This window comes from Raphanus sativus, chromosome 4 (assembly GCF_000801105.2).
Source record: "Raphanus sativus cultivar WK10039 chromosome 4, ASM80110v3, whole genome shotgun sequence".
In the NCBI taxonomy this organism is placed as follows: Eukaryota; Viridiplantae; Streptophyta; class Magnoliopsida; order Brassicales; family Brassicaceae; genus Raphanus; species Raphanus sativus.
Window position 1 is genome coordinate 5,445,160 of NC_079514.1, and position 20,966 is coordinate 5,466,125.

The following is a 20,966-nucleotide window of genomic DNA, read 5'->3' on the forward strand; positions in this document are numbered from 1 at the left end:
GGTAGTTGTGTAGTTACTATTTAATACAACGCATATATATATATACCAGATTATTTCTCATTGGATGTATGATTAAGTTAAATAATGCACACATCTAGTGGCAGTTGTGTAATTACGTTTACACACATGCCAGATTTAATTATTATTTTATCACAACTATGTTTACTTAACCAGTCAGTGTTGCCAAACCTTCATGATGGTTTCTCCGAGACCTCGTGAATCAAAACGAATATATTCGTTTCATTATTTTAGTAGTATGGCAATGTGATTTGTCACCTTTTGAATAAGACGAAAGGGGAAAAAAGCCAGTTGACCTTTATCATTTTTCTTTTAATTGTTAGTGTTTCTAGTACTGGAAAATGATGTTCCTTCACGAGGGAAATCAAAAGATGAGAAATACAAGTGGAAGAAACTATAACGCAAATGGAGTTAGAAAAAACATACTGGTATGTTGCTTGGGAAAATCCATTCACTCGTTGGTAATCTGATATCTCATTATAAACCAAAACGGAAACGCTAAAGAAAATTTATAACATATTTGAGTTGAATAGATTTGTGGGTCAGATTCTGATAAAATAAGATCAACTAGTATACTAATCAACATTCTGATAATTATAACAGATAATTTTCTTCTGATCTTTCAATGCTTCGAATCTTTTAAAAACAAAATCAGTTTTCAAATCCGTCTACAACAAATTAAAAAAAAACACTTAATTCCTGAGACTCCAGTTCTTCGGATAGCATAAAACTCACACCTTGAAGTCCAGTCCTTAGTACAGCAGTTCTTGGAACACAGGATCTACGCTTTGTCCCCATTCTCCATTGTACATTTCCAAGAGATTCTCTGCCGGCGTAACTCCTGTTCTGACCACTTCAGCGACAGCGTTCAAGAAACCAGCTTCCTTGTAGCCTCTACGCTCTAAACCATCCTGAAGTAGAAAGCACACAATAGTACTTTACAGCTAGGCACTGAATTGGGGGGCTTCTTGAAGTAATCTAAGAGAGTTGCTTATGATTATGAACATACCTTTGCGAGTTTCAGGACATCTTCAGCGACATGCTTCAACAAACCATCTCTAAACGGAGTCTTTAAACCAGTTACCGGAACCTGTTGCAAAAATCAAGATTTGGTTTAAGATGAGATGTTTACTAACGCTGTGGAATAAGAGAGAATGTAGAGTGTGGCTTTGTGCCTGTATTACTTTGTTCCTTAGCATCTCTCTTTCTACAGGAGTCCAGTCAGCAATCATATCCAATACAGATTGGAGAACGTCCTCATCATATAACAAACCCACCTGAAGTTTGAAGAAAGTATCAAAACAACGGCCGGCATAACTTGAAATCAGAGAGCTCATGAAGCTAGTAGATGTAATTAACTACCCAGAAAGCAGGAAGGGCGCACAGTCTCCTCCAGGGACCTCCATCAGCACCTCTCATCTCCAAATATCTCTTCAACCGAACCTATTAAATGTTAAGGCTCATATTAAGACATGGAACTGAAAGTCATTGGCTAATTAATGGACTCTCTGAGGCACAGATGATAAACCTCTGGGAATATTGTTGTCAGATGATTTTCCCAATCATTATATGTTGGTAGTTCACCAGGGAGACAAGGAAGCTTTCCAGCCAAAAATTGCTGCAGGATAAAGAAAATGATTTGGTTTATAAATGTTTAAAGAAGATCTTGTTAAATTGTCAGATAAGATTTAAGGATAGATTTGGACCCGAAATGTCATTCCAGTGCAGTCGACGTATTTCTTGTTTCTGTAGGCAAAGTACATAGGGACATCAAGTGCGTAGTCAACATACTGCTCAAACCTATACAAACCAGAGAAGAACAAAAGACAGAGTACTGCAAGTAAGTATTATTAGCAAAGCAGTTTCATGAGAAATGAATATCCAGAATCATCACATAAGACTATAAGAGCATCCACAGAATAGCATATCGTATTAATCGATAATGGTAAACAGAGTCTTATTAATTTGTTTTCTTACAAGCTTCTCAAATCAAACTAACCGATATTTTTTTTTTGATCGGATCAAACTAACCGATATAATGCAATGTTTGTTCTTGGATAAACAAATTTCGTACTCACCCGAAAGAGTCATCGAAAACAAAGGGTAGCATTCCTGTGCGGTCCTTGTCAGTGTCTGTCCATATGTGGCTGTCGAAACAATAACAAAGTTTATAACGTGGAAGGGAAACAATAACTACAAGAGTTTAGGTAAATCTAGAAACCTTCTCATGCTGAGAAATCCGTTTGGTTTTCCTTCGGTAAAAGGTGAATTTGCAAATAAAGCCGTTGCTATCTGTTCAGTTTGGATAAATTAAGGCAATGGTTAATCATAATCGTTGATAAAAGAAGTTTCTGGTTATGCTATAAAAAGAGCTACAGTTTCTCACAGGTTGCAACGCAAGACCAGCACGAAACTTCCTGATCATATCAGCTTCTGAGCTAAAATCCAAATTAACCTGTCATATCAGAAGCTGAGAGTTTAGTTCGAAGGAACTTCTGAAGTGACAAAAAGCCAGAAATTCAGAATAGTCATCTAACCTGAACAGTACACGTTCGAAGCATCATATCAAGTCCAAGGGAACCAACTTTGGGCATGTAGTTTCTCATAATGTCGTACCTCCCCTGCACAGAACACATTATGTAAAGATCTTACTTACTACCAGATCCTCCTTGGCAAAAGAAACACGGTACAAGTAAAAAACCTTATAGAAACAACAAATATAGAATGCCTCATACTACCTTTGGCATGATGGGGATATCCTCCCTACGCCATTTGGGCTGGAAACCGATTCCCAAGAAACCAATTCCCATTTCCTCTGCCACAGCTTTAACCTGTTGATATCAACAACAGAGAAAGTTGGTTGTTTTATCACATTTTAGGATAATAGAATTGGCAATTAATCTCAAAAACTACCTGATAAAGGTGTGAATTGACTTCAGCACACGTTTGATGCAGAGTCTCAAGAGGAGCACCACTAAGCTCAAATTGACCACCAGGCTCAAGTGAAATACTAGGCCTGGGCAAATTATCCGGATCCGAAAATCCGAACCGGTAATTACCCGAAAAATCGGGTCTCGGATCGGGTTCGGTTCTAGAAAAATACCCGGTCGGATGAGGTTTTAAAATTGGTCGGGTACCGGATCGGTTCCGGGTATATCCGAGATCCGTACGGGTATCCGAGAAATCCGAGATCCGTATGGGTATCCGAAAAATCCGAGATCCGTACGGGTATCCGAGATGTAAAATTTAATATGCATCACTAGCAAATCGAACCATGAACCTCATCCTACACTTACCACATCACGTGACACTGCACCAATGCATCCTATAGTGTTTATATATGTATTTTAAAGTTTATATCTATATATATATAATAAATTTATAAATATTAATCGGATCCGTTAATTTTTTGGTTACTTCGGATATAACCGGATCCGACAGGTACCGAACCGTATCCGAACGTTATCCGATCGGTACCATTTTCACTAGTTCCAAAATATCCGAAATCCGAAACATCCGACCCGGATCCGAACCGGTAATCCGAATGCCCAGGCCTATGAAATACTTTGTTTCCCCTAATCAACAAAAAGGAAACAGAATTATATATACCAAAACACCAAAAAAAGGTAACCATCAACTTAAATGTAACTAACATGTTCCATTGAAAAAAAAAATGAAGCAGCTCAAAAAGATCAAACACAGGGAGAGATATTTTTACCTGTTTGAGACCAATGATCTTGTCACCTTCCATAACTTTCTCCCACTCAAACCTTTCAGCGATACTGTTAAGCAGCTCAGCTATCTGATCATACTTCATAGGGCGCAGAGTATTAACCTCAAATCCAAACTTCTCATGTTCTGTACCTATTCTACAAAACTCATAATCCTAAGTTAGCGAAATGGATATTATTGGGTCCAACAGATAAAAAACAAAAATCTGAGGTAGCATAAACAAAAGTAAGTAACCACCTCCATTTATCCTTTGATTTGCAACCAGAGGCAAGATAGGCAATGAGATCCTCTCTGCTCAGCGGCTCAGTTGCAACAACAGCCTCATCCGTAGGAGGAGGGCTAGCCGCAACTATCAACTGATTCCCTCTCTTACTAACAGAATGGTTCAGCACCGATGATTTGGTAGAAAGACTCCTCCTAGAGCAGTAGTAGTAGTAGGAGCTATCTTTCATCCTCAACACATCCACACCACCAGAACCTGCTTTCGTTCTTCTAGTCTTTGAGCATAGAGGTCCAGCAGAAGGAACAGTGTATGCTCCTCCTCCTACTCCTCCTGCCTTAGACAAGAGCGCCATGTGTATATATATATATAGAGAGTCCTGTAACAACTTATTGTGAGCCACGTGGATCATTAAACCGGAGACCATAAACACAAAACCAAATCAGACCAAGGAATTAAACCAAATAATCAAAACGACAGTTACGCAATCCGTGAAACAATCTGGGAATCCACGAAGAGAGAGAGAGTGGAAGACAAATCGATTCGTAAGACCTGAATTCGTCAACGATGATGGCGGTTTAAAGAGGAGGTAGAGAGCCTTTCAGCAAGTTCCCTTCGGCGTCGTCTCCACTTATATATATCACACTGAGAGAGAGTAAGAGAGAAAGTAAAAAATAAATAAATAAGCACGAGCCGATCAGTGGAGCTGAGCTGTCTAAATGAACGATTCTTTCACATATTTTGCCTCCCACTTCTCCTTATAATTCATCAAATTGACCCCTTTAGTTATAAAACTTGCATTTTCATCATGTATGTTTTTGACTTTGGATTGTGTTATGTTTTTGTTTTCGCCATGTATGATGAAAATTTGAGTATAGATAGTAACATGATATGAATATTAATCTTTTAAAATACACTCTGTATATTTGTTATATTTTCATATGACGACTCGAAAATGTCTACATAATTGACATTTCCAAAAGAAAATTGTAGTAGTTATGCTAAGTCCAAAATTACTGTGTATTCTTTTTTATAAACTTTGTATTTCAGTGACATATTGGTTTGCATTTGTATTGTTACTGCAGTATTATTATTTTTAAGTTTTTTAAAGTCTGCTTAATTCATGTTACTCCAAAACGAATTAAAGATCTCGGACCAGGTCGTAAGTTTAGTTAATGGGTAATAAACTCAATAACATTAGCTTTCTATAAAGATATCCCCAACGTCTTTTAGCCGTCAGTTTTTTTCTTAATCCTATGCTGAATACAATATTATGAACCTCTCCCTCAAATATCTTAGTTTGAAAAGTAACGGAAGAAATGTGTCACTAACCACATCCTCTGGAATAAAATACTCCAAAACAGATAACCATGATAAAGGAAAGAGACTATAAAAGGGTGTCATCATTATCGTAACGCTTTTAATTTGGGTTGATTGTTTGTGTGGACCAGTGGCGAAGCTAGGTGAAAGAGTACGGGTGCACGTGCACCCACTATTATTTACAAATTTAATTTTTTACACAGAATCCTATTGAAGAAAGTGGCACATTCGGTAAAGGTGCACCCACAATATTTGAGGAATCTGGGTTCGAGGCCCCCTACTTTAACTTTTATCACTATATTTTAATCTATAATAATTTTTTGCACCCAGTTGAAAAGAAGTCTGGCTTCGCCTCTGGTGTGGACCAACAAAAGATTTGTAACTGTTGTTTTTTCACGCAGGCGAAAGAAATGTGTCACTAACTACATGCTCTCAAATAAAATACTCCAAAACAGATAACCATGATAAAGGAAAAGACTATAAAAAGGGTATCATCATTATAGTAACGCTTTTGGGTTAATTGTGTGGACAACAAAAGATTTGGAAATGTTGTTTTTTCACGCAGGCAAAAAAAACCCTCAAGTAATATTTTATCTGAGAAATATTGTACCATAAGATCCATAACTGTTTTACATATCGATATTTTTTTAACGAAAATTTTGCTGAAAGAACATGTGGTGTTATTATCAGTTATCTACTATTTTGTAAAATTAATTAGGGCCGCCGCTAAAATAAAAGGCAAGTAGTGGCAGATTGCCTGCGTGTGCATCAACGTAAGTGAAGAAACAAAACTCTGGTACAATGTAAGCATATTTAATTTAATACCACAAGAGACAGTATTAGATATTATCCAGAAACCAGAACGAATGAATGAATACGATATTAATATTATGTTATACATACACATAGGCAAAGTAGGTGGACACGTGAGTAAAATATATGGCGAGCGGCCATGACTTTTTATTCTCCACACTTTAAGGCGTAAACGGAACCGGAACCCACTTCAACAGTTTCTTGCTATTACTATCGAAGCAGAAATACTAAAATGATAGTACGAAATAAACTCTAATATTGCTTACGACTCCCTTTCATTCTATTTCTCCTTTATACCAGAGCCTTAACAATTTTCAGTATATATTAAGACCAAAACCAATTGAAAACCAATTGGTTTTACAGCGACAAGTGGATTGGAAACCAATTGGTTCAAGTCTTTTATATAGTACTTATGTTTCATCGAAGCTCTTCGCATGGAAGCTTATATTATTACACATTTTTTAAAGATTAAGGCACATAATCTCACGGGCCATCGTTCTTGGTGGGAGAGATGAATCCCTTTTTTTCGTGCCGGATTAGAAGCTGTGATAGCATATAATAGAGTAGTATATATACCTGGATGATCACATATGCATTAGTTAATTGCACTATAATAAGTTGAAATTACCCAAAAATTCTCCCCAGAAATTGAAATAGCAATCTCAACACAGGTTGATCGTTCAACAAAATTATTTTCTAAAAAACAAGGGTCAAATAACAAAACACCTGAAAACATGAAAACATAAACTCGAGGATGTAATAAAAGGAGTTTCGGTTTTAAATAATATATGGGCCAGTCAAATGACATACACAAAATCAAATTACATATCTCTCAAGTGACATACACAAAATCAAATTACATCTCTCTCAAGTGACATACACAGGCCCATGATATACACATGTCCAGTTCAACAAAGACTATGGTATGTATATACAGTGCAGGTAGAAGTATCTAGGCATAGTTTCACATAAGCATCAAAGGGAAATATAAAATTTGACAATTTTGAGAAATATATTTTTCCTTTTGTAAACATAAGAACAAAATGAAGTTTTCTTAAAATAAAATCTAAAACTATGAAGTTACATTGAAATGTATCTGAAATAACAAGATACATATTCTCTTAGCTGTTTAATTACATTCAAATAAAAAAAATTATGGAAAAAATCATATATATCCAGAAAATTTTATCAAAGATATATAGAAATTATATCTTTTATTTTAAACATTTTATTATATTATTTTATTTAAAATTATGTGTTTTAGTAATTATTTTGAAAATATTCTAGAAATATATTTTCACAGCTATTTTAGACCATTTTAGATAAATATGAAAATCCAAAATCGTTATAATTTTCAGAGAGACATCAATGAAAAGATAACAAAATTGTATATAAATTGTAAAGCTCTAGAGTCCTCCAAAGACACTTATGTGTTCTAATTAACAGCCTTTATCCATCTTTTTCTCTCATAGTTCATTCGTTGATATTTCAATACTCTAAGATCAATGAGTGATAAATTTAAGCCTTGGAGGCCTCCAAGGAAACAACTTCCCAGAAGATCTCTGTTACCTGAACCATCTGGAGAGAGTTCAACAGATGATGAAGCAAACGAAGTTGAGAGAAAAGTCCCCTTCAAAGTGCCGTTGATCATGAGACCTCGGCCATTTGGATATATTGATGAGGATGATTCAACGGACAGTGAAGCAACAGACAATGAAGAACCAACTGATGAGGTTGATTCAACGGTCAGTGACGCAACAAGTCCAGAGGAGTTAAAAGATACTGCAAAGAAGAACGATGATGCAGCAAACGAGCCACCGAACAAGAAGAGAAAACTGGACAGGAGGAAGATAAAGACCCCTCGAAGATTTATTTCTCCAGAAGCAGAAGTTAACCAGACTGATGCAAACCCATGAAACAGTGGGGGATCAAAGAAGGCACATTCTGATTAACATGTCACCCCAGAAGAACCAAAAGCAAGACGAATGAGAAACAATGGCCTGATCCAATATCTATGTTCTTATCTTTTATTTTGTGGACTTTATTTCGTAATTTGTTTTTTGCTTTGAAGTTGATCTGCATGCTGAGAATTTCATATAATAAAGTTTTTTCATTTGAACCTCAATAGTCTTGAGTGAATCTGAAAAATATTGTTTTGGGTGTAATTTCTTAACTTCGAACCACAAATCAGCCTATTTGTTTCCTTCCTTTTCGATCTTCAAAAACTCAAGATCAACACTAACCAAACATGTGATAGGAAAAACCCCAACCCCTATCCAATCTTCCCATCAACACCAATGTTTTTGTTTTTTTCACAACCTAAAAGCTGTCAAAATTTTCTTATCTTTAAGAGAGTTTTCAGTTCTCCTAACTCACGAACTCTCACAAACCCTAAAGTGTGGAAAATCTCTTGAACCTTCAATCTTAATAAAATAAATCTTGGGATTATCTTTTTTTTTTTGTAAACTATAAGAAGAAAAGGAAGTTTTCTTAAAATAAAATCTAAAATATGAAGTTACATTGAAATGTATCCGACATAACAAGATACAAAATCTCTTAGTTGTTTAATTACATTCAAATAAAACAATTATGGAAGAAATCTTTATCAACCATATATATAAATTTTATTTTCTATTTTAAATATTTAATACCATATTAATTTATTGTAAAAATTGTGTTTTCAGTAAAATTTTGAAAATATTCTAGAGACCATTTTAAAATTTAGACCATTTTAGATAAATACTAAAATCCAAAATAGTTAATAATTTTCAGAGAAATGTGAGAGAGAGATTACAACCCTCAAAAAGGCTCATGTAATGTAGAGTTCGGCCCAATTCGAACATGCAAATCAAGGAGAACTCGGCTCTATACAACCTGGCCTGCTACAATTTGACCAACCGAATTAGGTGAGCACGAGAGGGTTTATGAGCATCGAGTATAAAAAGAGAAGTGATCCACAAGAAGAAGAGACATTCAGAAATTAGATAAGACCAGAACGGCTAGAAATATGGTTTATCATCTTTAATCCATTGTTCTAGCTCGAAACATTGTATTTTCTTTTAATCATTACCAAAACTCTCTTGTAATCTCCGATCTGATAGATCAGTAAAACGTCTTTCAAATAACCCACCATCGTGTTCACTCATTCTCTAAGTACACAACAAACACTAATTAAACAAGATACATCAATGAAAGTATAACAAGATTGTATATAAATTGTAACCCTTAGTCCTCCAAAGACATTTATGTGTTCTTATTAACAATCTTGATCCCTCTTTTTCTCTTATAGTTCATTATTTTGATATTTCAATATTCCAAGATCAATGAGTGATAAATTTAAGCCTCCAAGGAAACAACTTCCCAGAAGATCTCTGTTACCTGAACCATCTGGAGAGAGTTCAACAAATGATGAAGCAAACGAAGTTGAGAGAAAAGTCCCTTTCAAAGTGCCGTTGATCATGAGACCTCGGCCATTTGGATATATTGATGGGGATGATTCAACGGACAGTGAAGCAACAGACAGTGAAGAACCAACTGATGAGGATGATTCATCTGATGAGGATGATTCAACGGTCAGTGACGCAACAAGTCCAGAGGAGTTAAAAGATACTGCAAAGAAGAACGATGATGCAGTAAACGAGCCACCGAACAAGAAGAGAAGACTGGACAGGAGGAAGATAAAGACCCCTCGAAGATTTATTTCTCCAGAAGCAGAAGTTAACCAGACTGATGCAAACCCATGAAACAGTGGGGGATCAAAGAAGGCACATTCTGATTAACGTGTCACCTCAGAAGAACCATAAGCAAGACGAATGAGAAACAATGGCCTGATCCAATATCTATGTTCTTATCTTTTATTTTGTGGACTTTATTTCGTAATTTGTTTTATTTTCTTTTAAGTTGATCTGCATGCTGAGAATTTCATATAATAAAGTGTTTTCATTTGAACCTCAATAGTCTTGAGTGAATCTGAAAAATATTGTTTTGGGTGTAATTTCTTAAATTCGAACCACAAATCAGTCCATTTGTTTCCTTCCTTTTCAGTTTTCGCAAACTCAAGAGCAACACTAACCAAACCTGTGATTGGAAAAAACCCAACCCCTATCCAAATCTTCCAATCAACACCAATGCTTTTGTTTACACAACCTAAAAACTGTCAAAATTATCTTATCTTTAAGAGAGTTTTCGGTTCTCTTAACTCACCAACTCTCACAAACCCTAAAGTGTGAAAAATCTCTTGAACCTTCAATCTTAATAAAATCAATCTAGGGATTATCTTTTTTTTTTTTGTAAACTATAAGAACAAAAAGAAGTTTTCTTAAAATAAAATCTAAAATGTGAAGTTACATTGAAATGTATCTGACATAACAAGATACAGAATCTCTTAGTTGATTAATTACCTTCAAATAAAACAATTATGGAAGAAATCTTTATCAACCATATATATATAATTTATTTTCTATTTTAAATATTTAATACCATATTAATTATTATAAAAATTATGTTTTCAGTAAAATTTTGAAAATATTCTAGAGATATATTTTCATAGCTATTTTAGACCATTTTAGATAAATACTAAAATCTAAAATAGTTAATAATTTTCAGAGAAATGTGAGAGAGAGATTACAACCCTCAATAAGGCTCATGTAATGGAGAGTTTGGCCCAAAGTTCGGCCCAATTCGAACATGCAAATCAAGGAGAACTCGGCTCTATACAACCTGGCCTGCTACAATTTGACCCAACCGAATTAGGTCAGCACGAGAGGGTTTATGAGCATCGAGTATAAAAAGAGAAGAAATCCACAAGAAGAAGAGACATTCAGAAATTAGATAAGACCAGAACAGCTAGAAATATGGTTTATCATCTTTAATCCATTGTTCTAGCTGGAAACATTGTATTTTCTCTTAATCATTACCAAAACTCTCTTGTAATCTCTGATCTGATAGATCAGTAAAACGTCTTTCAAATAACTCACCATCGCTCACTCTCTAAAAGTACACAACAAACACTAATTAAACAAGAGATATCAGTGAAAGTATAACAAGATTGTATATAAATTGTAACCCTTAGTCCCCCAAAGACATTTATGTGTTCTCATTAACAATCTTGATCCCTCTTTTCTCTTATAGTTTATTATTTTGATATTTCAATACTCCAAGATCAATGAGTGATAAATTTAAGCCTCCAAGGAAAACACTTCCCAGAAGATCTCTGTTACCTGAACCATCTGGAGAGAGTTCAACAGATGATGAAGCAAACGAAGTTGAGAGAAACGTCCCCTACAAAGCTCTTCTCATGAGAGCTCGGCCATTTGATGAGGATGATTCAACGGACAGTGAAGCAACGGACAGTGATGCAACAAGTCCAGAGGAGTTAGAAGAGAGTCCAAAGAAGAACAATGATGCAATAGACGAGCCGTCGAACAAGACGAGAAGACTGCATAGGAGGAAGATGAATGCCCCTCGAAGAATCATTTCTCCAGAAGCAGAAGTTAACCAGACTGATGCAAAGCCGTGCAACAGTGGGGGATCAGGGAAGGCCCATTCTGATCAACGTGTCGCCCCAGAAGAACCATAAGCAAGAGGAATCAGAAACAATGGCTTATCCAATATCTATGTTCTTATCTTTTATTTTATGGACTTTATTTCGTAATTTTAATTTTGTTTTTAAGTTATCTGCATGTGAGATATAATAAACTTTTCATTTCAACATCAAAAGTCTTGAGCGAATCTGAAAAATATTGTTTGGGTGTAATATCTCATCTTCAAACCACAAAATCAGCCCATTTGTTGTTCCTTCCTTTTCTGTCTTCAGAAAAACAAGATCAACACTAACCAAACATGTGACTGAAAAACCCCAAACCCTATCCAAATCTTCCAATCAACACCAATGTTTTTGTTATACACAACCTAAAAACTGTCAAAATTTTCTTATCTTTAAGAGAGTTTTCAATTCTGCTAACTCCCCAGCTCTCACAAACCCTAAAGTATGGAAAATCTCAATCTTAATAAATCAATTGAAGTTTTGTGTCGTTTAATTTTATACTTTGAACGTTTCAGTTTTTGCCTTATCATAATCAAACTACATTTTGGACAGAACATTTATGTACAAAGGAAAAGAAGGATATGCGAAAACTGAAATGCAGTGGTTTTATCGTTCAGAAGATATTTGTAGAGAAAAGCTTTGTTGGAAACTGGGAATCCAAAGATGCAAGGGATCTCTTTTACAGTTACCATTGTGATGATGTGTTTACTGAATTAGTAAAGCACAGTTGCATTGTGCCTTTCATCCAGTAAACAGCACCGTGTTTTGCTCTAAATAAAGGTGAAGAAGGTTGCCGTGTTTTGGTACTATCCTTGTACTGACTGCATTTTCGCTTCCACCTTTGTTTGAACTTTGTCATTGCTTTCTCACATTGGATTGGACTTTCTGTTATGGTTACTTGTTGATTTCCGAGAAGTTTTACATGTTAACTGGTGATTCAGACCTTAAGGTAGAGGCTTCGAGAAAAAAGTATTTCTCAGATTCAAACAAGCTTAAGGTACATCTTAGAGAATTTTAACATGTTAACTGGTGACAAGAGATTGGAGGAGCTTCTAGAAGCAATGAAACCCAAGTGTTATTTCACTGAGAAGTAGCAAGTTAGTGATTACGATTCGTTCTGGGCAAATGATGTTGTTCTGAAAAGGATTATTTGAGCATCATCATCCGTTCTAGTATTTTATTAAAATTTTATTGGGTAATGAAATAATTTTATCTTTTGTTAAAGATAAACCATTTACAATATGACATTTGTCACTCACACGACAAACATGCTCTGGCTTCTCTCACTTACTTTTTTCTTTTTTTCTTTTTTTTTATTCTTCACATACTCTTTTAGAGACATGCCTTGCGGATGCTTTCATGAATCTTTTGCAATATATACACCAAAGTACTCGAGGTGCTAGTTCATAATATCAAGGTTAATTTAAGTACTTCTTTTTATTTTTTTTGGTAATGTGTGTGCATGAACTTCTTAGAATCGTTAGGTATTGAAAATATTTCGCCTTTAGAGCATGTTTATAGATAGATATTTTAATTGCATCTTAAGTGGGCTTTAATGAGAGAAAGAGAAACGAGAGAAAGAGAATGAAACAACCCCTCATCTCTCCACTTCTCCTCTAACCAATATTTTCATGACACGTACACTAAGATACATGATTTTCTTATCTTAATTAAGCAACAACTTCTTCCTTTCTTTTAATTTTAATGCTATTTAATGCTAAGATATGGACTAAGATATACCTATAACATGCTCTTAGGATTTAAATAGAATTTTTAATCTCAGATTCTAGGTCTATACCTATTTAATTTAAGTTCAGCTGTAAATGAACCCTAATCCTTTTTAGAAAAAAATATAACTCATGAACCCTTTATCTTATTACATGTGAATATATTTCGTATAATTTACAGCAAACTATAAAATCAGACAAATCTTATATACATAAATCAAAATAAAATACTCAGTTCATCTCCTAATCAATGTAAAAAGTCTTTAAAAAAAATTCACTTCTTTCGGGATAACAAGATTACACATTTTTATGAGAAAATTACATTTTGCAGTTTGGACTTAAAAGCTCAAATTTGCAAATCAAACAAAACAATCAATATTGAAGTTATGCGGTCTTGACGGGCATAAATGTTTTTACGGGTTTTCAGAAAAAACTCAACTTTCATTTTTGGGAGAAAACTCAATTTTACGATTTTGACAAAAAAACTTTTTTTTGTGGAATTGGCCAAAAAATTAAATTTTTGTTGTTTTGATAGAAAACTGATATTTTTTAATTTTGAAGGAAAAACTCAATTAAATTTTGCTATTATGACGGGAAACTTGTTTTTGTGATCGAAACATAAAACCTCATTTTAAAAGTTTTGGTAGAAAACTCAATTTCTGATTTTGGCGGGAAAATCAAGTTTTTTTTTTATTTTGACGGAAAATCATGTTTTTTTGTTTTTGCGGGAAAATTCAATTTTGTTATTTTGACAATAATAACTCAATTTTATGATTTTGGTGAAAAACTTTGAATTTACAATTTTGGAAAACTTCGAAATTTGCAGTTGGTGGAAAATCACAATTTTATAGTTTTGGTGGAAAACCTGAATTTTGCTTTTTAACGGAAAACTTGTTTTGTTATTTAGCTGAAAAAAAATCCATGCAGTTTTGGCAGAAAAACTTAGTTTTGTAACTTTTGAAAGAAAACTCTATTTTGCAGTTTTAAGAGACAATCAATTTTAGTGTTTTAACAGGAAAAACCTATGTAACAGTTTTGGCATGAAAATGTTTTACAGTTTTGATAGGAAACATATTTTTGCGAAAATTTTGTTACTGTGATTTCGGCGAGAAAAAACAAAATTTACACTTTTGGTATAATTTTTTTTTTTCGAACAATTTAATTCTGTGGTTTAGATGAAAAATCTCGATTTTACAGTTTTGGTAGAAAAATAAATTTTATAGTAATCTTCAAATTTAGTATTTTTTTGTAACACAAACTTCTAAGGGTTAGAACCCTATGAAGCACGGGGACGGCAATCCACTGCCGTCTCACGTACCAGCTGCGCTTCTGGGACGGGGACGTGGTGGGGACGGCTTGAGGACGTTTCCGACACGTTTCTGAGACAGCGGGGACTGCAAAGGTTTTTGGGGACGTTTAGCTAGGTTTTGGAAATGTTTGGGAAACGTTTCTGATGTAAATCCAGTATCTATTTTTACATTTATCATGTCATAGTTTTGGATAACAATTGAAAACAAGGAAAGACCGTCCTTACATAAAGGATATATAAGGGTTACAAAATGTTTTTGTGTTTGTCAATTTTTACGTATGTGTTTTGTTTAGTTACGTACGTGTGTTGTTTATGTTACATGTCTTTTATTTTGAGTTTTTATGTTTTGTAATAAGTATTCTGTTTTGTCTATATACAAGCTTTAAAGTTTTTATTTTATATGAAAATTAAGATTTGGTTTTTATATTATGATTTGTGTATATATATATATATATATAGACGTATCCATGCCGTACCCGTATCTATAAATTTTAAGTTTAGCCGTTTCCCGTCTCCGCTTCCGTCCCCGTATCTGTTCCCGTATCGGTCCGGTGCAACATAGTTAGAACCCGATGTTCAATACAGAACATGATTCCGCAAACAAGTGCTACAAACGTTTTCGATTTCAAAGCTTTCACGAGTTGAAGTGAGTCTGAGTAGACTTGCAGACGCCTCACGCCCTTGTCTTTGCAATAGGAGATGGCTTCACGTACGCAAGGCTAAGCCCTCCGCCATCAAAGGTGATAACACGTAGTGGCAGTGAGTCATTCTCGATGTTAGATGTCCTCCTTCTTCAACAGTACATCCCAAGCCCGCCAATCTTAAATCACTCCTCCAGGCTGCATCAGTTTTTAGGAGAGAGGTGTTCGGTGGAGGGGTTGCAGTTCCATGTTTCGGTGTCCTTTGAACAGGGAAGTCCCTAACCTGCTCTTTTAACCATTTCCGCACTGCTGAAATCGCCTTTGTGACCACATCTTCTGGAGCAGTAGCTTGTTTTCGAAAACGAGCTTATTCCTTTCCGATCAAAGTCGTTCTGTGCAGGTAATTGGCTTGCAGCCTCAATAACCCGAGCTTGTGGTATAATCTCCAGAATCAGTGCCTTACCACACAAGTTTGTCTTTAGCTCCATATTTGCTTGGCTTTATCGTCCAGATCTTTTCTTCCTCGTGGGGTATCAGATTTCGAATTGCTTCTCTATCCCAATCTGAGCCGTCGGTGAGGAGGAGACTCTTCAAATTTAGTATAAAATTGTGTAAAGCAAAATTGTATATACATAGCTAGGATAACCATCTAAGGCCCAACAGCTAATTATGTTAAGCCTTTTTGGTCATGTTTTAAAGTTAAAAGATTTTCTTTTTATTTTGATAACCCAAGGTTTAAATCTCTGGGGTTGGGAACCCATGTAAATACCCCAATGGACACGCGCTGCGGTAATCTGAATGTAGACGGATTCAAACTTAGATCCCGTAGAATCTATAGAACACCATGCTACCACGCATGCATGGTTAAAGTTAAAGATTTTGATAAATGGTTAGGTAACCCTGTTAGGTTGATCTCATTTTAACATCTTTAGTCTTGGAAGCTCATTTTTTTAGTAGAAGTGGAATCTTATTAGTTTTCACCGATTGTGGCAATAACATAAAACCTAAATCTTCATGTTAATTCGTTCATAAATCGTATATGTATAATCATATTTTCTGTGATTTTACGTGTTATGAGTAACTAATTTTGTTTTTCCGAATCAGAACGGCCACACTCTTGACGAAATGGCGGTTATTATCAAAGAACCAAGATTGAAGATGAATGATAATCTACATACCTCTAAAAAGTGCTAGACACGTTTTTTATTGACGATCAAATAAGTTACTAAACCCTGAATTGACAGTCAAATATGGTTAATGATATTTTGATCTTCCTTGTTTATATAGATCATGACTTCTTATCTTCCTTTTTTTGCTTTGTTTCATCCAAATAAAGATTGGAGACTTGGTTACATAATACCTTACATAAAACCTGTGAAATAAAGTTTACAAAAAAAAAAAGTAAAGAGTCTTTGGGTTTGTCTTTACATCGTCTTCGATAGTGGGTTGATCTGGTTGCTTGTGTTTTTTTCCTCGTGGACCCATTTTTGTTTTGTCGCAAATGTGAATCTCTCTCGTCTACGAGATTCTCTAGTCTATTTTTTGGGCTGCCACAAAATTGTAACATCGAGGGTTGACTCAACATAAGTCTTCACACGAATCAATCCAAGAGACATTGATGGGATCGGTAGTAATTATGTATGTTTATTTGCAGACCATGTAAAATGAGGGACCAGGTACATTAGAAAATATTAATACAGAATAATGCACATTGACCTCGAAGAAAGTAACATTCTCCTATATTCTGATGTGAATCCAAAGTTTGCAAGATACTGGAACTTAACGAGGAGCTAAAGAAGTAATGGATGCTTGATCAATGGAACAAAGAGAAGACTTATCCACTGATGAACTTGCTTGTTCTTTCTTACTACGGAAGAAAAATCCAGGTGGTCGAGGCGCAGACAGGACGATCGAGCTAGTAGTAAGCATTTGGACGATTGCTGACATGGTTGGGCGATCTTCAGTATCTTCTTGGACACATAATAAGGCTATATGAATGCATCTAATCATCTCGTTGCTTTGATAATCCTCTCGAAAGGATGAATCCACAAGCTCTAGTGGCGATCCATTGTTCCATACCCTCCAAGTCTATTCAACATTTTAAGAAAATTATCTTTGTGATTGTTTAATAGAGAAGAAAAAATTGCAGATATAAAGTTTTTATACTCACATACGTAACCAAGTTTCCTAAACTACCATCTATCTCATGGAGGCTGCTGTTCTTTCTCCCGCTTATAATCTCAAGAACTAAGACTCCAAAGCTATAGACATCTGATTTCATTGAGAATTGGCCGTACATCGCATATTCAGGGGACATATAACCACTGAAACAATACTATATTGAGTTAATAGAGGCATTTTTTTTTGTTAATAGAGGCATAACACAGTGTGACATTCAATATATAGCATTAGAAAAACTTACTAGGTTCCAACGACTATTCTCGTATTTGCTTCAGTTTGGTCCATTTCGAATATTCTTGCCATACCAAAATCTGCAACTTTGGGGTGCATATCAGCGTCCAAGAGGATATTACCAGCTTTGAGGTCTCGATGTATAATTGTGAGTCGTGAATCTTGATGAAGATATAGAATCCCTCTAGCAATTCCTCCTATGATCTTATACCGTCTAGTCCAATCTAGCTGTCTCTGCATTCTAGAGTCTACACATCCATAGATAGAATGTAAAACGTTGGTTCGAAATTGAAAATATTGTAGCTAATTAGAAATTGTTTAAGTTACCAAACAGGAAGTAATCAAGGCTTTTGTTAGGCACAAACTCGTAGACAAGTATCTTCTCTTCTCTCTCAAAACAATATCCGAGAAGCTTGACAAGATTTCTGTGCTGAAGCTTTGCCACAAGAACGACCTCATTCTTGAACTCTTTCTCGCCTTGTACTGATGTTTTTGAAAGTCTCTTCACAGCAACTTGTAATCCATTAGGAAGTGTCCCCTAAAAGAGAGATAGTGAATTAAACAGAGTCGCCACCTCATTAATTTGAATCTCTTAATTAAGAACCTTAAATGGATTGGTAATACCTTATAGACTTTTCCAAATCCACCTTGACCTAGTTTGTTACATATGGAAAACTTATCTGTGGCAGCTTCAATAACCTTAAAATCAAACTGCAGTGAACCCTAAGTTGTAATGTCATCCCCTTCTGTAAAAGAAATTAAAATAAAAAAAAGATATATATATATATATATATATATATATATATATATATATACTAGGTGTTTTCCTGCACCATGTGCAGTAAAAAAATTTAAAATATTTTTTAAGAGATAAATATAAATTATATTTATTTTTTATTAATATTATAAATTTTTTTCCTATCAATATTTTTATATAAATTTGATTTAGCTGAACATTAAAATTAAGATAAAAACAATTTTGTTTATTTTGAATTATATTTAAGAATGTGCATGTATATATTTAAAATTATAATTTTAGGTAGATTTTTCTATCTATTTATTTTAATTAAATATATTAAATAAATATGTAAAATTGCATAATTGTCAAAAATTAAAATTAAACAATATTTATAAATCTGTAAATATATATAAGAAACTAATGATTTTACGATTTAATTTTTATAATTTCTAAAAATAAGTATATATTTTTGAAATATTTTTAATTTAAATGATATTTCGAAATTTGAAATGCCATAATTGAATATATTTATTTTAATGATGATTTATGAGTTATTACCATATTTTTAAAATGTCCAAAAATAAAATCGACAATAAATGCAATATATGAGTTATTACCATATTTTAAAAAGTTCACCAAAATATAAATTAACATTAAATGTAATTGTCCATGTCATATTAATTTATAAGACATGTCATCAATTTTAGTAGTCATGTCATATTATTTTTGTGAAAATGATTGTAGAGAAGACATGTGGCAAAATCACTTCTCAAATATAGTCTAAGGGATTGTCAAAAATTAAAACTAAACAATATTTATAAAATATGTAGATATATATAAGAAACTAATGATTTTACGATTTAATTTTTATAATTTTCTAAAAATATGTATATATTTTTGAAATATTTTTAATTTAAATTATATTTCAAAATTTGAAATGCCATAATTGAATATATTTATTTTAGTGATGATTTATGAGTTATTACCATATTTTTAAAAAGTCCAAAAATAAAAATCGACAATAAATATAATATATGAGTTATTACCATATTTTAAAAAGTTCACCAAAAATATAAATTAGCATTAAATATAATTGTCCATGTCATATTAATCTATAAGACATATCATCAATTTTAGTAGTTATGTTATATTATTTTTGTGAAAATGATTGTAGAGAAGACATGTGACAAAATCACTTCTCAAATATAGAGTATGAGATATAATTAAGGATTCAGTTCCAAATACTTTATATATTTGAATCGTTACCGTCATCTGCAACTGTAGTATCATCAGTCTTCTTCACTCTCCTTGTTACTTGGCAGCTTAAAACAGCCACAAGAAACAGAACGAAGACAGTAACCGGCACACAAGTTGCTAAGGTTATCACCGTCGAGTTTCTTTCTTTTCCTGCCAAAATAATATATCAGACATGACACATGACTTCCCAGAATGTCTCAACTTGAAGTAAATGAAAGAAAAAATTACCGAGAGGTTTTTACCAGGCGGCAATGGAGGAGCTGTAAGAGATGGCAAAGAAGGAGCTGTAACCAATGGCAACGGAGGAGATAAGACGGACAGGGATGGAGGAAGAGTTGCCACAAAGGTTTCATTGTAAAAAGGGTAAATCTCGTATCTTGAGTTACAACTCGGGAACAGAACTTTTCCTCCAGCTCTGCTGAAATTAAACTCCGTCATGGATTGTGCAAGGCAGCTTTTGCACTCTTCAGGTAACAAATCAGGAAAACACTGAACCAATGCATAAAGCGTCTCAGACGAAGTGAAGCTCGATTTGTGAACAGCCATACGCTTTTCTTTGCTATTAGCCGCTTCCTCTGCAGACTCGTTCATCATAAAAATAATATCATCCTTGAACCGGTCCAGTCGGTAGACTGGAATTTCCTGAGTGTTCCAAGTAATTACCGTAGGTGTGGACCTTGTTACATTATCCATTAATATATTCCGGTCCGAGTACCCAAGCATGCACTCATCGTACTGAATCAGTAATTCCTTGCCTCTTAGACATCGACTCTGAGTGTTACTAGAAGCGAACATGACACAGTCGCGGCAAACTTCGGGCGAGAGATCTCCTCTGCAGAGAAACATTCCGAATACCATGCTATTGGTTTGACCCTTTACGAGAGAATGATATCCCTCGGAGAACAAGGAAGCAGGGCTGTTAGAAAAAGAGGTCAGAATTTTTTTGATATTGGATAAGTAAGTCTCGTTTGATGATGTCCTGTTACTGCAACTAAAGCCGACGTAAGTTGGGTCTTGTAGTTGTGCAGAAGCTCCCATGCTTGCAGTCATCAAGAAGGTGAGAAGGAAGATATAGTTTAATAAAGTATAAGAAGACATTATTGAACTTCTTCTCCTTCCCTCTTTGTTTTTTTTTCTTTATTGGATTGAAGAGTTGATTACTAATGAATGAGTATGAAACCAGTCAGCCAAAGTCAATGCATATTTTTCTGTAAAATAATACAGTGTCGTGCA

General features: G+C 34.4%; 2 protein-coding genes and 1 pseudogene across 2 annotated transcripts; 1 reads left to right on the forward strand and 2 right to left on the reverse strand.

The window, feature by feature from the left end:
• Positions 1–537: 537 nt before the first annotated feature.
• LOC108848743 (glutamate--cysteine ligase, chloroplastic-like) lies at positions 538–4,717 on the reverse strand. The gene is made up of 14 exons (XM_018622176.2): positions 3,988–4,717; positions 3,717–3,887; positions 2,932–3,034; positions 2,757–2,849; positions 2,556–2,639; positions 2,405–2,473; positions 2,240–2,310; positions 2,097–2,165; positions 1,725–1,818; positions 1,547–1,636; positions 1,381–1,461; positions 1,203–1,295; positions 1,028–1,108; positions 538–929 (listed from the first exon to the last, which is right to left on the reverse strand). The coding sequence occupies exons 1-14, from the start codon at positions 4,395–4,397 to the stop codon at positions 771–773; spliced, it is 1,668 nt and encodes a 555-aa protein (XP_018477678.1). The 5' UTR covers positions 4,398–4,717; the 3' UTR covers positions 538–770.
• Positions 4,718–11,267: 6,550 nt separating this feature from the next.
• Positions 11,268–11,681, forward strand: LOC108850073 (uncharacterized). The gene has a single exon (XM_018623662.1). The coding sequence runs from the start codon at positions 11,268–11,270 to the stop codon at positions 11,679–11,681; it is 414 nt and encodes a 137-aa protein (XP_018479164.1).
• Positions 11,682–16,931: 5,250 nt separating this feature from the next.
• On the reverse strand, positions 16,932–20,885 carry LOC108853940 (cysteine-rich receptor-like protein kinase 5; annotated as a pseudogene).
• Between the last annotated feature and the right edge of the window lie 81 nt (positions 20,886–20,966).

Bases quoted from the DNA above. Each gene is read 5' to 3' on its own strand.
- LOC108850073 (XM_018623662.1), top strand. From the start codon at position 11,268: ATGAGTGATAAATTTAAGCCTCCAAGGAAAACACTTCCCAGAAGATCT.
- LOC108848743 (XM_018622176.2), bottom strand. From the start codon at position 4,397: ATGGTCTCCGGTTTAATGATCCACGTGGCTCACAATAAGTTGTTACAG. The intron at 1,296-1,380 runs GTAGTTAATTAC...TTCAAACTTCAG, and splicing joins GCGCCCTTCCTGCTTTCTGG to GTGGGTTTGTTATATGATGA. The intron at 930-1,027 runs GTATGTTCATAA...TTTCTACTTCAG, and splicing joins ATGTCCTGAAACTCGCAAAG to GATGGTTTAGAGCGTAGAGG.